The 17786-nt window shown below is 38.9% G+C and overlaps 1 protein-coding gene across 4 annotated transcripts in view; it reads left to right on the top strand.

Annotated features, from left to right (window-relative positions):
* The window catches only part of slit1a (slit homolog 1a (Drosophila)), a 94107-nt gene that overhangs the window by 64428 nt on the left and 11893 nt on the right, over positions 1 to 17786 (top strand). For 2 of the 4 annotated variants that reach the window (XM_026943165.3, XM_026943163.3), the window contains exons 15-29: positions 875 to 898; positions 3713 to 3857; positions 4626 to 4700; positions 4790 to 4933; positions 5171 to 5314; positions 5616 to 5782; positions 6711 to 6843; positions 8387 to 8455; positions 8607 to 8678; positions 8846 to 8917; positions 13403 to 13474; positions 14599 to 14762; positions 16012 to 16136; positions 16329 to 16423; positions 17299 to 17438. In XM_026943165.3, the coding sequence (XP_026798966.1) occupies positions 875 to 898; positions 3713 to 3857; positions 4626 to 4700; positions 4790 to 4933; positions 5171 to 5314; positions 5616 to 5782; positions 6711 to 6843; positions 8387 to 8455; positions 8607 to 8678; positions 8846 to 8917; positions 13403 to 13474; positions 14599 to 14762; positions 16012 to 16136; positions 16329 to 16423; positions 17299 to 17438 (1641 nt within the window). The remainder of the gene's footprint in view (positions 1 to 874; positions 899 to 3712; positions 3858 to 4625; positions 4701 to 4789; positions 4934 to 5170; positions 5315 to 5615; positions 5783 to 6710; positions 6844 to 8386; positions 8456 to 8606; positions 8679 to 8845; positions 8918 to 13402; positions 13475 to 14598; positions 14763 to 16011; positions 16137 to 16328; positions 16424 to 17298; positions 17439 to 17786) is intronic. The other 2 variants (XM_053231156.1, XM_053231157.1) reach the window with 1 other exon arrangement.

The following is a 17786-nucleotide window of genomic DNA, read 5'->3' as shown; positions in this document are numbered from 1 at the left end:
CTTTCTTTTACTCATTTCTGCCAATCATGCAGCTTGTCATGTACCATTTCTACCATCTTCCTGGTCACGTTATCATGCATTCCATGGGGGGTGCTTCACTGCTAAACTAAAACAAAGTACTAAGCTAAGTCTAACTGTCAATCAACTAATCCATGAACTCTTTGCCAGCGAAGAATTGGATGGGGATCTACACAAGATTCGTGCTTATGTTTCTCTTCCACTCGCTCCTGGTTTTATTTGCACATCAAGACAAAGTGTTTCTGCTTTCAGACATGGATTTTCTCAAGCACTGAGTTGGAGGCGTTGAGGTTCTCACCAATGTACACACCCAAACCTGCGCGTAATCACAAGTTCCTGCTGCCTTCCTTTTGGCCTTAGCATCTTGGAAACGCGCGAGTGTCAGGGCTTAGCAGCCTGGCACATATTTCCCCAGTGGTTTTTCTAACAACTGTCTAATCCTGTCTGAATGGGCCCATCCCTGTAAACGCGGTCTCGGAGTGGAACAGCTGCCAAACATGCTCTTATTTAGGGAACAGACATCCTCTGACCTGCCCTTGCTATTCACAGAAGCCTGAAGATTACACAATTAGCTTCTCTTGGAATTACTTAGTTGACTTTTGATTTCATTAATTTCTTAACTGCAGTATTAGTACAAAACACAGCACAAAGCTTCTTTCTAGGTGAAAGCAGTAATGATTTTTATTTAATTTTGTATCGTGTAATCCTATTCTAGGATTACTGTCTGTGAAAAAAAAAAGAAAAGAAAATGACAAGTTGAATTCAAAATCCTGCACCTGCCTTTGCCTGGGTCTAATACATCCATTTAACTGTACCTTACTGATGTCATTGCTTTCTCCTTCTGTCTCCATCACAGCCAAAGAGCAGTACTCCATTCCAGGTGAGTGGGCTTCAACATTGCCTTCTCTTCTCTTTCGCTTTGCCATTCTCTTTCTCGCCTTCTGTCTTTCATTTTCTTCTGCATCACATAGCTTTGTATACATGTATTCAGTAATGAATGGAATATATAAATCCTTCTCAGAAAAAAAAACATCTGTGTATATATTGGAGTATGTTGCAATAAGGGCAGGGGGCATTTTAAAAAAAAATAAATAAAAAAACTAAAAAAGTGGATTGGGGGTTTTACTATAGAGTCATATCTGGATATTTTTTCCGGATCCTTTCACCAGAACATATTCCATGCAAATAATTTTATGAGGAGCAGTCATGCGAATAAAATGAAAAGCTGACTTTGGCAGCAGGCTTTAATGGAAATTTAAGCAGTAGAAAGATCAAAGAGATACTTGATTCATGCATTATCTGTCTTCCTCAGAAAATAATAAAAAACTGACAGAGGTCCAACCCTGTCCTGAAGAACATTCTTTTATTAGACGAATAATAGGAAACCTTATGTCATAAGACAAAGCACCTGAGGCTTTATACTGCTAGACCAAAAGCTATAAAATACCTAACCGGGTAGTATCTCAACTCCCTATTTTGCTTCACTTTCTCTCTCTCTCTCTCTCTCTCTCTCTCTCTCTCTCTCTCTGACTCTTTGCCACCCCAAAAGTTCTAAAAGTTAAACAGCCCCAGGAAAACTGAAATTATCTGTGTTGTAGATGCTTGTCTCTGTGAGTCACTCGAAATCTCCTGCAAACATGCGGTCTTAATTGGAGTTCAAAACACCAGTGATGAACACAGGAATTTGCCACCCATCTTCATTACCCCTGGAAAAAATAAGAAAAAAAATCAAAGCACTCTGCCAACTTTATTGTTTCCTGTTTAAGTCGTTTGTCATTATCCTACCAGGAAATGCTGTTTCTACCAGTCACTTCCAAAACAGTCACTAATGCAGATCATTAGTGTGTCTAAACTTCCTGATTCTGAGCGGGGTCTCAGAGTGAAGGCTTTGAAGAGAAGTTTAGAGTAAAGTGTGACAGAGCGCACTTTCCTCATCCGAACATGCCTGGTACTGCCAAATAGAGCTAATCATTTTATACACTAAATGTCAAACAGACAGTTTTGGGGGGCATGAATTAGGAACTGGATATTATTTACTGCTGTTGTGTTCCCAAAGGATTATTCACTTATCTCTAATCTATTCCAGATCTGTACTTTTCCCTGTTAAAAAACGTCTTTGAACAGAATTTGTGGGCTGCTCTATTTCAGGATTTTGGTTAAACAACAAATTAGCTTTTAACATTTCATCAGATGGATTTGTCTGTGGTGAGTGAGAATGGGCTTTTTCTCCCACACGCTGTAGCCAGGAGCACTTCGGCTCGTTAACAGCTACCCACAGCCACAGCAAGAGCAACAATAGTGCACCATCCAACCAAAGCCCACAAAGCTTTCACTATAAGTGGCTTCAAGTGGAATCTGTGTGCTTAATTATTTAAGGCCTATTATATAACTGTGTTCAAGCACCTTGGCACATTACTTCTATTCTTGGTGAGCCACAATTGGTGAGAGAAAGGACCAGTCTGCTGGTGGTCCTGTGAATTTTATGGCTTACATGTATTAGAGGTGCGTGGTTTTTCCCAATCACTCACTTCCGAAGGAATTCTGACCAATTCCCACAAAAAGTTTAACCAATCCAACCTACTCCCACAGTTATGTCCACTATATTTTCCAACAAACTCGATTATCTTTACCAAAACATAGATACGTTACCAATTTAAACCACAATGACCCTGATGAGTATAAAACATTTACTAAAATGAATTAATGAATGAATATGGGAAATGCTATGTGCAGCACCGCCCGAGCAACCCCGCGCATCCAGTATGCTCCCATGTTAATCAACAAGGCTGGGCCCCTGAGTGGAACAAAAGAAAAGTGTTTGCTGTGTCAGTTCAAATACCACAGCCATAGATGGCCGGGAGTCCAAGAAAGCAAAATTGCCCATATTGTCTGGATAGGAGGGTATTCTCTGTCCCTTGTAAATCAGAGAAACACTAACCAAATGTAGGCATCTGTGAGCGCATGTAGACTTAAGATTGCAGATAGTGCTTTCTTTCTAGTGTGTTCATCTGCCCTGTTACACAGACTGAACAGCAAATGCATTGGCTAGCTTCACTTTTCTCAGAGGAAGACAGCTTTCACCCTCCCCGGGTTGGTCGCTGTCATGTGAGAACCAGCTAATGGGCAGGTATTGGCAAATGACCAAATTGGGGGAAAAATAGGGTTAAAAAAATCTTTATTTGTCACATGAGCTACATATTTAAGTGACTATTAAAATAAAAATACAGATACTCCCACAACTTTTGTTTTTTTTTTTTTTTGGGGTCCCATAAGTCCTGTTTGATTGCAGTCGCAATCCCAGCTTTAAAAAAAATCTCATCTCCGTGAGCTTCCGTTGAAGTGCTTTGATTGCGCAGTCCCTATATTTCTGGCAAAACAATTCCTACATAGACCTGCAAGATCCAAACCACTGCCGTTTCACACCACAAAAGACAGCGGGAAACCCTGACTGGGAAACACATCGCCTGACAATGAGTTAGGATCTGATAGATGATTCACTGCAGGCAACCAAAGACTTGATGAGCTGAGGAGAAAACATTTGAATGAATTCGCTGGTATAGTGATTTAATGTGTGAAGACTAAGGCTTGTCCAAAGATTGGAGAGACCATAAATTTCATCAAACTTTAGGGAGGTGAAGAGAGTAATGTTCACAAGCTCTTTTGGTATGAACATTTTTCATCTGTGTTCCTTCAGGCACGGAGGACACCAGGTTGAACAACGAATGCAACAATGAACCTGTCTGCCCAGCCAAGTGCCGCTGTGAATCCAACGTGGTGGACTGCTCCAATCTGCGCCTCACAAAGATCCCTGAACACATCCCAGCCTCCACCACCGAGCTGTAAGCATTTCTGCATGACCGGAAGCCCTAAATCAGGGCTATTCATCTTCACTAACAACTGGCCAAATGGGAAAATCATGTGGATTACACAGGCAGAGCTAGACTACTTTCAAAAAAAAAAAAAAAAAAAAAAAAAAAAGCTATTGCAGATAAAAATTCCAAAGTGCACCACAAAAGGCATGTTATTTTTAAACAACGGTTCAATTTCACTGTAAATTTCAGTAGTATTAGCTTATACTTTTCACCTTGTACTCCGTCCTCATGGCTAGACTTTTAATATACACAAACAGAGGTTTAAGATACTGTAGATATTGATTCTCCATAACCACAGGGAATATGGTATGGCAATTATGGTACTGAATACTTTTCTACATTTTCTAATTACCTTGCAGTGTACAACTGAAAAAATAGAATGGTAGACTCTCTTTGAGTAGACCTGCCCAGCGTGTGTGCACACACACACACACACCAATTACATTTTCATCTCTTGAAGCTCCTGCATCATTACAAAGTCTGGTTCTCTTTCCTGTAGATGATGAATCTCCAGTGGCAGAACCCACTGCCTCAGTTTAGGATGTGGTTTTCTACAGTCATTAAAGCTGAAAGTTTACCCACTCATCTTTATTCAGAAGGGACTCAGATTTGCATGAATTTTGCCTTGCCAGCATGCCAACAGGACTGATTGTTTTAACAGGGCTAGCAGGTCCATTTGCCTCTATCTATCATTATGTGTCTTTCTAACTTTGCTTCACCTTGCTGTCCCTGAAGTCGCCTGAACAACAACGAAATCACTTCTCTGGAAGCTAACGGCGCTTTCAAGTCTCTGACCCAGCTGAAGAAAATGTAAGAAGAAACCCAAAGCCACATTCAGACATGTGTTTCACACTTACTATGGCGAAGGTTATGCTTTGATATTGCCATTTGTCTTGCAGAAATCTCAGCAACAATAAGATAGCTGAAATTGAAGATGGTGCGTTTGAGGGCGCTTCATCTGTCTCTGAGCTTCACCTCACAGCCAATCAACTGGACTCTGTGCGCAGTGGCATGTTCCGGGGTCTGGAGGGGCTACGGATGCTGTGAGTATATGATGAGGGTCAAAAACATGAGAGTAAAGTATAACCCTAAGTTTCAATATTTGTTAGGCTATTACATAATAAAAGAAAAAAAACGGTAGTGCCTCATTACTAGTCATTTTTCTGGACATTATGTTGGTCTTCATCATTAAACTGACAAACCCCTTGGATAAGCTTTGGAGTTCTATTAGCTTTGACATACTACTACGTTGTTTGACTGTTTTATTCCCTTTGTTTTAGAATGCTGCGCAACAACCGTATTAGCTGCATCCATAACAACAGCTTCACTGGCTTGTACAATGTTCGTCTACTGTCCCTCTATGACAACCAGCTGACCACCATCTCACCTGGAGCTTTTGACACCCTTCAGACCCTCTCAACCCTGTACGTTCTAATTCAATTTCCACTTTATTTTGCATTTAAATCAAAATTTTGGCTTCTTGTTCATGGCCTTGAGGAACACCAACCAAATGCTTTTTTTTTTTGCCCCAATCATCAGTCTTTGTATATTTGGACACTTCCAGCAATTTAGAGTTAGTATCAAATTTCTTGAGCAGCAGCTCGGGAGCAACAGAGCTGGTTTTGATTAGCATGAAGGAAACAGGCTTCAAGATTTTTTTTCTACCTCTGCCTCTAACTTTTCTGTCTTGCAATTTGATTTGATATTTTTCTGTTCCTGTGGCAGGAACTTGCTGGCCAACTCCTTTAACTGCGACTGCCGGCTAGCATGGCTGGGCGACTGGCTGAGGACTCGCAAGATTGTCACCGGCAACCCGCGCTGTCAGCGTCCTGCTTTCCTGAAGGAGATTCCGCTGCAGGATGTGGCTCTGCCAGATTTCCGCTGTGAAGACGGTAGAAACACTCTCACTATTGTGCCAGAACCTGGGAAAAAGTTGAATGTAACATATTGGAGTAGAGCAATTGGGATGCATTTGCTGAGACTTTTAGTTAAGCTTTTCCAATATTTAGGTTTATTATACGCAAACTGAAAAACATAAGAAAAGACTAGAATCAAAACATGGAAACAAGGAAACTAGGACATGAGGTACCTAAACCCATGGCTTAGAATTGCATCAGTGACAGGAAGTTTAGCTAAATGCACAATCCATACATATTAACCTACTGTACTGACTCATTAATATTGCGTTTCCACCCCATGGAATGAAGAGAAACGTTATTTCTCTTGCTTTGTCATTGTTTTTGTTCCTAAGAGCAATATTGCCTTAGAACAGGAGTGTCAAATTCAGGTCCTAGAGGGCCACAGCTCTAGAGAGATTTGTGTTTTTCTCTTTCTTCCTTGCTAAATTCACCCTTGGTAATTAGCTGATGAGTTAAATCAGGTGTGATAAAAGAGGCAGAATGCTTAACCCCGCAATGCTGTAGCCCTCCAGGACTGAAGTCTGACACCATTCATACTTCTCTTATCCTAATTTATCTCCTGTCTATTCTTTATTTTAGGGATGTAACCGAATACAAAGACATTATTCGGAATGAACAGATAATGTATTCTGAACAGATACAAATACAGATATAAATAGTAAAGTTTCACAAGGCATCTGATACTGTGGTTGATACTAGAGGTGTGTATCGGGGACACAAAAAACAAAAAAGTCCCACCTTGGGTTTACAGATATAGAGATGCACATTTGGTGCAATGAACAGATATAGATACAGATACTGAGCACTTTGTTGAGCTCTCCTGCACTCTGTCTTCATTTTTTCACCTCTCTCTCTTTTCAATACTCTGTATTTACTGACCACTCTGTGTCCCATGGCGCAGGCCAAGAGGATGCCAGCTGCATGCCACGCCCACAGTGCCCGAGCGAGTGTACTTGCCTGGAGACAGTGGTCCGCTGTAGCAACAAGCACCTTCATTCCCTCCCTAAGGGCATCCCGCGTAATGTTACTGAGCTGTAAGTCTGGTGCTGGGAATATCAAGCAGAAACACAATATGCATTTTTATACGTTATTTTTTAACAAGACGCTCAATCGCAAACATATGCTCATTTTTCTGTACTGTACAAAGCCAGCCAAATCTCATACAAGACTGAAATGCAGCTTGAAAGACACACATACACATGAATGGCTAAATATATTGATATCGGATACGCATGCTTTCATTGTGAATTTTCAAAGTGCATGTTTCTTTTCTGTACTTCCTCTACTTCTGAGGCCTGAGGCGGCTGGTTTTGCTATAAACATGAGACCAAGAGAAAAATAAATAACCGCATTCCTCAGAGTGTGGCTCCCAAGAGCTTATGGAACTGGGCTGATGTCATTCAGGTGCTCAGGGCCAAAGAACCCCAGGCAAATTGGGAAGGCAATATGCAACTCCAGAGCAAAAAAAAAAAAAAAAAAGCATGCAAAGGTAAAATTACATGGAAACTTGGAGACTTGTAGGTGTCAATCTGCTTTCCCCTCGTTTGCCCCAAACGCTGTGTAGCACTCTTTTCTAGACCATCCTGTCATTTGCAAATACAGGTGCTCTCACTGACGGAAAGCGCATACGTTCCAGGTGTGTCCTGCTTTCATCTTCCTGCTCCTTAACCACAGTCATTAGCCAAACCAGAAAATTCTACACCCCGTCCTTCATTTTTACATTTTTTTGTCATAGACAATAATACGTGACAGGTTCCGTTGCTTTCACTGAGCCCCGCCTCTGCATCAAGTGACACACCCCAGTGACCTCTATTGTGTTCTGTAGCATAAAATACATATGGGGCAGCAGGAGGGTCACAATGGGGCACAGGATCCAAAATGGCCTTTGTGTGTGTGTGTGTGTGTGTGTGTGTGTGTGTGTGTGTGTGAATGTGAATGTGTGGGTGAGTGTGGGAATGACACATTCCACACACATGCACAAACAAGTGAGCATGAAAGCATGCAGTCATCAATCAATCAGACAGTCATATACAATGCTAAACACACATGCTTACAAACACACATTAGTGTGGCATTAATGTTATTTTTATAGCACTTTCTTCATAAAGGAGACTATTTCACATACATACACACACACACACACACACACATATATACATATATTATATTGATAAATATACAGACATTTATATTATATGTATGTGTAACAATATGTATGTTATGTATGAAAATACATAATTTCTGACCTATAATATTGTAAGGTTCTCCCATTATCTCCCATCTCCCCTTTTTTTTTTTTTTTTTTTAAAGTACTCCACCCACTTTAAGGAGTAATTTCCGATCTACAAAAATGTTCTATGTAAATACAGTTATTATTGTCATTATCATTATTAATACACACCCCTACTGTTTCTCTTCAGCGCAGGCCAAGCACCAGTTGCCAAAAAGGCGGCCTATTATAACACACTGCGGGTGACAGACTCTCTGAGAGTCTTTTGTTTTGGAAGAGAGAGATATTTTCTCACTGACGATATGGGAAGAGAAGTAGCATTTAACCGTGACTGCCTCTCTCCGCAGGTACCTGGACGGCAACCAGTTTAGTGTCGTGCCAAAAGAGCTTGCCACCTTCAAGTATCTGCAGCTGGTGTAAGTGTAATGCATGCCTCAGTCTCTCCTTCTATCATTCCTTTCTTCATTTGAGATTAAAAAAAAAAAAAGAAGTAGTGCCATCTAGGAAATGTGTGATATTTGGAACTAATGATCAGTTGTGTTGTGGTGGTGTTTGTTTTCTTCTTAGTGACCTGAGCAACAACAAAATCAACGCCTTGACAAACTCCTCCTTCGCAAACATGAGCCAGCTCACCACCTTGTACGTTTTCACCATTCACAAAGAAATCGCTTCATTACTCAAAAGAACAGTTTGTGTATAGAAGCTAGCAGTACCTTGCTGATTAATGTTAAAAATTATTACCTCCTAATACCAGAAATATTACAAATCCAAAGCCAAGTCTAACACTGTCTTTTCTATCTAAACAGGATCCTGAGTTACAACGCACTTCGCTGCATTCCCACACTTGCTTTCGCAGGTCTTCGCTCTCTCCGTCTGCTGTACGTCTCCTTTGTTTTCCCTTACACAAACACTCATTTTAGCTTTAAATGATTAGCTTCCATGTATTGCCAGTTTCTGTGCAACTTCACTAGGATATAAAAGTCCTGATAAGGGGCCTCAGCCAGGAACTGGTTTTATTTGATCTATTATGAAATATTTCTTAAATTAGGTTGTAAATTAAATTCTAATTCAATTAATACTACAATGATTATTCAGTTATAATAAAAAGCAGCAGAAATAAGTAGACAATGCATGATGCATAGAGTAATAATAATAATAATAATAATAATAATTGAGTCATGATCATCAATTAACACGTTTTTGAGTCTAAATTCATACCCTAGCCTCTATATAGTGTGCTAATTTGGAGGTTTTGCTATTTTGGAGACCAAAAGCGTAGTGGTGAATATGCAGTGCTAAAATCTCACAATACTCTGATATAAGTTAGTGACTGTACTATGTATCCTAAATCAGGGTTCTCAGACTTTTTGTAGCCAAGAACTACTTTAACTGTAACTATAACTCTTTAATAAATTCGATGGACCTCCTCAGTACAAGGTTACTTCATGACCATTATTTAAATGTGTACAGTGATATATTGCGTATTTATTAGAGCTTTTTGTTCTGAACACATTAGGTCAAAGTTGACATTACTTTACTTGTTTTTGAGTTATTAAGGTTTGGATTAAATCCATTCAATTCTAGGAACCAGTCAAGTAGGTTAATAACTATAACAAATAAATCATACATACATACATAATGGTGAGTTGTGATTTTAGTATTTGTATGGAATAGAGAGTACAGTGTAATTTCATAGGTTAGTTCATAGGTGTATCCGTGTGCAAAATATCTGAATGAAACATATGACATCACAACAGTTTAAAATAAAATGAAGCCAAATTATTTAAATGATCATTCATATACAAAAAGTTGTTTTGCCTCAGTTTTAGGGTATATTTTAGGGTATTAATTTATAAAATAAATAAAATTTACACACACACACACACACACACACATATATATATATATGTGTGTGTGTGTGTGTGTGTGTGTGTGTATATATATATATATATATATATATATATATATATATATATATATATATATATATATAATTAATGTTATTTTATATAGCACGTTTTCATAAAGGAGACTATTTCACACACACACACACACACACATATATATATATATATATATATATATATATATATATATATATATATATATATATATATATATATATATATATAGATAGATAGATAGATAGATATAGATATATATAGATATAGATAAATATACAGATATTTATATTATATGTATGTGTAACATACATAACATACAAATATGTAAACATACAAGTATGTAAATATAAAATAATATATTTAAATAAATAATATATATTAGCAGAGTAATCATCATTTGAGGCCAAAATCTCCATCGTAGCCCATTATAGGTCTATACTGAATTCATCCTGACCATTCAGGATCAGGAAAGTGGCCGAATGTGTAAAGATGTTTTAACAGCACAGTTTGTATTCCAGAAGATTTGCAAAGTAAAAATGCAGATGTGGGATCCTTTCTTTCCTTTTATAGCCTACTGGGTACAGTTACACTGCCTGACGGGATCTGATCCTAGATCAGTGTTCCTACTGAAGTGTGTGACAGGGTGCCAGGAGGTGCAAAATCAGCCATGGCCCACTTTTTTGGACTGCCAGGGGCATGATTTCCACCTTCAGAAGGTGGCCTGCATATGATCTTATATGCACTTCAAGCAGACCCGAGAGTTATGGAGAGGAAACTAAGCAGAGAATGTTGCCAAATTGTGTTTTGAAGACTCCCTTCATTCATGAGGGGGGGAAAAAAGCAAAAAGCCATCTGTGTGTAGGGACTGGGAGAAAGCGAGGGCACTTTGACAGATGGAACTGTGTGTGTGTGTGTGTGTGTGTGTGTGTAGCTAGAGGGGCATGTTTTCCAGAATCTTTATATCTCAGCTCCTGATGCTTGTGTGTGAGCGTGTGGTGGGAAAGGGGGGAGGTTGTGTTAGCAGCAGACTTGTGACATGTGGCCCTCCAGACATGCGTTTTTACGGCCCGCAACAAAGCCCTGAACATCCCCCCGCTCTTTAACGGCTAAATGATGCCAAAATCCGATGATCATTAGCAAATACGGTCTTTTTTCAGCCCTGCCCCGGTTTCTTTGATGTTTATAAATCTGCATCGGTGCTTGCCCTGTCTGCTGTTCTTTAACGTCGGCCTCATTTGCAGCGTATCCCTACAAAAATCTCTTAAAACTGCATCCCCCCTCACAGCCACCATAGTCTGGACCACCCTATTGTCTCAATCACCATTTAGTTCTAGCAGAAGCAATCACAGTCACGGTAGAACTTTTGATCTCTTTATTGCTAGTCTGATTCTTCAAAGACTTTCCATAAAATATGAATTGCCACCTTTTTTTCCCTGCCGTTTTGCTTAAATAACGCGTCGCGACATAGCTGTTTAACAGTTCGCTTAAAGACTCGAAAGGGCTCAGGGGTTCAAAGCCGCCAGGCATGAAAGACCGAGGTAGCCGTCGCAAAAACAGCACCTAGGTGCTAAAGCGATCATAAAGCATCACCTTTAACTTGTTTTTACTGGAATTGGGAAGAGAGTGAAAATAATTGTGCAGGGCTGCAGGGTCTTGGATCTGGCTTGAATGTGCTTTTGATTTGGTATTAACAGGCTGTTAATTGGCCTTTTTGCGGAAGAGAAGATGAGGTTCGTGCTCGGTCCAAAGAAAGACGTGAGACGTGCATGTGAGGCAGTGGAGGAAAAAAAAAGAAAAATGGACAGAAAGGAATGAGTCCCAGGCAAAGACAGTCAAGTCATGGGTCTTTTTAGCAGGACATGGTAATGACCTGATGGATTAAGACCTCCATATTGTTTTACAACCATTAAGCCCTCTATCATCTTGTCACCTAATCGCCCTGCTGAGAGGAACTCTCGTTCTCACTCTCACTCTCATGCTCACGCTCACTCCAGCCAGACGAGTGCAGTCCATCCATCGTAACCCAACACCCAGCACCACTGAATTCCATGCGAGCTTGCTGCCAATACCGCAGCGCCAAAATATAGTTCCAACTTCCGCCGTGGCACCAGCGACAGGTGTCGAAAAAGTAACAGAGGGAAAAGAAAAACAAACTTGCAAGAATGGGCAAGGCTGTGGGTTCACTCAAGGCTTACAGTAACTCCGCTTGATTTGACCACTGGGAAAACTACTGTATATGTACGGACAGAATGAGGATTTTCCTGATAAAGAGCTAGTCTGAAGGAAAAAAGTGCATTATTCAGTCCATAAAATTGAGACTGTCAGTTCAAGCCTCAGGGCCAAAGAAGTAGAATACACATTTTACACGCTCAAGAGCCCCTTTTAAAGATAACAGGAAAAGAAAATCATTTTTCCTTTGTAACGTGAAGAGTGAAACAGGATAATCGGGCAGGAAATAATCTCTCTCTGCTTTACTTATCCATTTGATTGGATTGGATTGTATATGATTGTATTGAAAACATTGGGATTTCCAAAATGAACATAAAGTTCACTGACAGTATGGGAGTGGGAGGTGAAATATGACACATTATTATTGGTTAATATTAATTCTCCCCACCGTCTGTCAATGATAGTGTAGTCAAAACTCAGAAGACATTTAGAGGAGGCAAAAATGAGTGTAGGCGGCATGCATTGGTGCCTCACGTCTCCTGGATCACCGGCTCAATCTTCAGCTCCGGTTACTGTCCGTGTGGACTTCTGCATGTCCTCCCTGTGTCTGCTTAGGTTTCCTCCAGGTTCTCCAGTTTCCTCACACCTCCCAAAACTATGCTTGTAAGTGGATTGGCAACACTAAATTGTCCCAAGGTGTGAATGAGAGTGTGTGAGATGGGCTGGCGTGTCATCCAGGGTGTAGTCCAGTATCCCTGGAGTAGACTCCTGATCTACTGTGACCCGGACCAGGATAAAGCAGTTACCGACGATGAATGAAATATCAGTGCATTGCAAAAGACGAATTTTGTTTTTTAACTGAGTAATACAAATAAATCTTGCACAATATGACCAGGGACATGATTTCAAGTTGTCTTATATTATATTCTTATAAAGACATAAGAATGCTCCCAAATGTTTAAGTGTTTAATCGTCTAATCTTAAAGGTTCAGAATCAATAACTCCTTAATCTCCCAATATACAGGGTCCAAATCAGCGCTTATATATATATATATATATATATATATATATATATATATATATATATATATATATATATATATATATATATATATATATTTATATGTATATATATTTATATGTATGTATGTATGTATGTATGTGACAAGACCTTATACATAATAGAGTGACTTAATGATGGTAACACAATAGCAAGCGCTAAACAAGAGAGATCTGGCTTTTGTAAAAGTGCAGTATAAGTGTGATTGTGTTTCATTTCCCTTCTCTCAGGTCCTTGCACGGTAATGACATCTCCGAGTTTCCTGATGGGATCTTCAGTGACGCAGTGTCTCTGTCTCACTTGTGAGTATTGCTTCAGTGTAAAGATCACAGAAACACACACACACACAAACTGAGCAAAGCTCTCATGTAAACTATAGCCTTCAGTTGGTCTGCTTTGTGTTAAATCTGAGAATGCACACACACACACACACACACACACACACACACACTCATACACACAGAGCACTTTAACTGTCAGTTGATCACAGCCGCTTCACATGGTGCAGGCATTCTGTGGTCTGCGGCTTCTGTACACAGCTCGGGCCGCAGTGTGTCCTGACTGCAACAACTCCCACACACTGCTAGCATGTGTTTTTGTTAATTCTGAAAGTGTAGTCTGCACCAGCTGTGCGCGTGTGGCCTTGCACATCTGCATGTATGTCTACGTGTTTGCTTTTTAATCTATTATTATTATTATTATTATTATTATTATTATAATACATGGGCATTTTTTTTCACAGAAAATTATTAATACACATAGATATTATATATTATGCCACTCTTACATCTTTGTTTTTTCATAAAGCTATTTAAATGAAAAATTGGTAAATATAGAGGGAGAAATTAAATGCCAATATTGGCTATGAAATCAAACGTATTATCATTTTTTTTAAGTATCTTACATTTTTATTTTATTTCCTGTTTAACAACAGCAGTTATTTTTAAAATGTTATTATTTTGTCAACACCCATATCTATCTATCTATCTATCCATCTATCTATCTATCTTAGACAGGGAAAGTGAGTTGCAGACCTGACTCTCTCATTTTACAACAGTCCAGACATCAGCCCATTTATCAATTTTGTTTTTAAATCCATTTTCTGCTTTCATTGTTTAATGATTGTATTTTTTCCTCACAGAATGTTGTCATTTTTTGCACCACAAGACTTTCAATGCGAACTTGATTCAGTATCATGAGCAATCCTAGAGCGCCACCTACTGAAACCTGTAAAAGTACATGTATTTAACTTGGCTACAGTTTGTCACTTTTGATTGATGGCTGGAATATGAGATAAAAATCACACAGGCCCTGGTTGAGTGCATGGAGAATGTCTGTTTGTAAGAACCAGGTGGAAAGATTATTATTTTTTTTTTTTTGCATTCTTAAAATGTCATTTTTAAGTGAAAGGTGTCATTTTTTTCAGAGCCATCGGTGCGAACCCCCTGTACTGTGACTGCCGCTTGCGCTGGCTCTCAGACTGGGTGAAGACGGGCTATAAGGAGCCGGGTATTGCTCGCTGCACCGGGCCACCTGAAATGGAGGGAAAGCTGCTCCTCACTACTCCAGCCAAGAAGTTTGAGTGCCATGGTATGTTTTACCTTAATATAATGTCCTTTAAGCTGTGCTACATTTTTTTATTTTTTTTTTATTTTAGACAAGCTAGCCTACCTTTAATCATTGCTTTGATAAACTACTGTTACTCAGTTATTTGGGACATAAGAGACATAATTTAGGACACAATTCCCCAGTGTATCTCATTTCACCATTGTTAATGCTTAAAGGTATTAAATGTACAAAAATGTATTTTCTCTCCAAAGACTGTGATTCAACGGCTTTCTGTTCTGAAGATATGTAACTTCAGGGCATTCCAGGTTTATGTTTAAAGAGGTTCAAATCTCAAACATGACACAGGCAAAAGAATCAAAAACCAGGACAGATCAAAGTACAGTATACCACAGCATTGTTGTGTGTATTGACTCATTTTCTTTCACGCCAGCTCTGACAATAGTACCGACTGGAAGGCAGATCACGGGGACTTGTATACCGGGCGCCTCACATGATCTAAGCCTAATAATATGAAAACAGATGAAAAGAAAAAACCATGTTGCTATTTAACAAAAACCTGTTGCTATTGTGAAGCTGTGAATAAAAGAACATTTATGGAAGGAGTCTCCAGTGTCAGCGCTTTGTAAAGATCGTTAAGCTTTCCGTCCCAATCATGAATCATGACATGGGTCACATGACATTCATCAATTAATTAAAAATTGTAATAACAACTGACAAGATGCTGTGGTATAAGAGGAATAACACACACTGGGACATGCTGTTGTGGGAAATGGATGAACTTTGAGTTGGAAATAGTAACTTTGCTTTGCACCAGGCTGCCTCACACCTTTGTCGATCATTGTTGATCATTTTCCTATAACAGCACAACAGCTAAGACTTGAGAAATCCAAAATTAGGGAAACCCAAATACAACCAAGAGTTAGAAAGCCAGACTAGTAAACACAAATATACAGACATGACTTGCAAAATGAGTGCAGTAAACACCGACTGAGGAAATATCCCTTGATCCTGAAGTTAAAACATTGGGATTGTTAGTTCATCGTGATAAATAATCAGTATTCAGGAGACTGTGACCTCTCGTGGTGTGGTGTGGAACTTTTATAGGAATTTTGTACAAATTTATATAGCCTCCATCGATGACATTTTGAAATGCTTAGTAATAATAAAGGCAACAAAACTGAATTCATACTGTAATCTTGGAAGTTACCTTCATGTGCTGTACTACTACTAATGAAGGGTGTATTGGTGTGTGCATGTGTGTGTTTTGCAGGTGAAGCTGACCCATCTGTCCTGGCTAAGTGTAACCCGTGCCTATCCAGTCCCTGTATGAACTACGGCGCATGCCAGACAGATTCAGCAGAACTGTATAAGTGCACATGTGTGGAAGGCTTCAAGGTGAGAGGCCCACATAATGTGGTTATAGCTCTGCATTTATTTAAAAAAGAATTCCATTGCGGATAGTGAGTGAAAATATTAGGAAGATGAATTATGCTAACATGGAAGGTGGCCTCCAATGGACGTCATCAGTTTTTAGCGATGTTTGAGTTGGAATTTTTCCCATAAAAGCTGATTCATATGATTACACAGGGAAAGAACTGCGAGACTGCCCTCAACGCCTGCATCAGTAACCCGTGTGCTAATGGTGGAACGTGCCAAGTGACTGAAGAAGAAGATAACTACATGTATGTGTGTTTGTGTTATACACATAAAAAAATGAAAGACAACAGGGTGGTGTGATGCTTTACAAGCCAGAAGTTGTTTTTTTCCCAATAACAGTAGATCGCAAAGTGTTTTATTTCTTTATACCACAGCAATTTGCAACACTGACTATTTTAATTATTAATTGTCATTTAATCTTATACTATCTTATACTTTTTATCCATCTATAGTTACATTTAATGTTACTTACATTATAACAACTATAAACAGTTTTCCTCACCAGCCTCTCTTTTTTCTTTGTGTTTTCATGTTATCAAGAAAACACAAAGCTGTCCTATCAGAACACTTAAAATTACCTTTACCTCTGACTGTTACAAAGTGCTAACACTGGAGACTCCTTCCAAAAATGCTGAATAAATGTCTCTTTACAGAAAAATCAATCAACATCAACAATTACCAACAATTAGCTACATATTTTTAAAAATCTTTTTCTGTAGATCATCCACCATACAAGTCTCAGTGTAAATTTGTTGCTATAGAAACTATAACGTATTGAAACAAGGGCATTAATATGTCTTGAAGCCAAAATATTGTCTGAGCCGTGCTTTCATAGAAAATCAATCAACACCTTCTGTCCAATCAGAATCAAGAATGTAACCGAGTTGTAGAATAATATATTATGATGATTTGCATTGAGTGTTGTGTTTAGTGTTTAAACTGGTAAAAATGGTTTTATCTCGGATCCTATTCATCAATGAAGGATAAAGTGTGAAAAATTTGAGAGACGGATAAGAAACATTACTTGTATTATGTCTAGTAGCCCATATTGCCCAAAAATGTATGTAAATAAAATGCCCCAATGGTATCTTAAATCACTAATTAGTGTTTCCTCGCTCAGTTGTTCATGTCCTCTGGGATTTGAAGGCCAAAGATGTGAAATCAACATTGATGACTGTGAGGACAACGACTGCGAGAACGGAGCAACCTGCAAAGACGGTGTGAACAACTACACGTGCTTGTGTGCACCTTATTACAGAGGTACCCATTTTTCATCCCCAACTTTTCTGGTCTAGATTAAACAAGATTAAGATCAAAGTTTTATTTTATACTGAGTTTTGTCGCACCATTCAGTTTTAAACATGACCAAATAAATCATCAATTAAAACCTTAATCTCAGATTAAAATCTTGACATGGGATTAATTTTGAGTGTCCAACGTTATGGATTCATGAGTCTACATAACTTAATAGCAACAACGTTGGTCTTGAAATCAGTCTGTTGCTACTTTTCTTTAAGTATAAACACTTTCCTTTGAGGAACTCTTTAGTTTTCCACTGGTGTTTGTTTCAACGTTGTTTAAACCACCTAAATTTCAATATTAAAACCG

This window comes from Pangasianodon hypophthalmus, chromosome 28 (genome assembly GCF_027358585.1).
Source record: "Pangasianodon hypophthalmus isolate fPanHyp1 chromosome 28, fPanHyp1.pri, whole genome shotgun sequence".
NCBI lineage: Eukaryota > Metazoa > Chordata > Actinopteri > Siluriformes > Pangasiidae > Pangasianodon > Pangasianodon hypophthalmus.
This window is presented reverse-complemented; position numbering and strand designations above follow the sequence as displayed.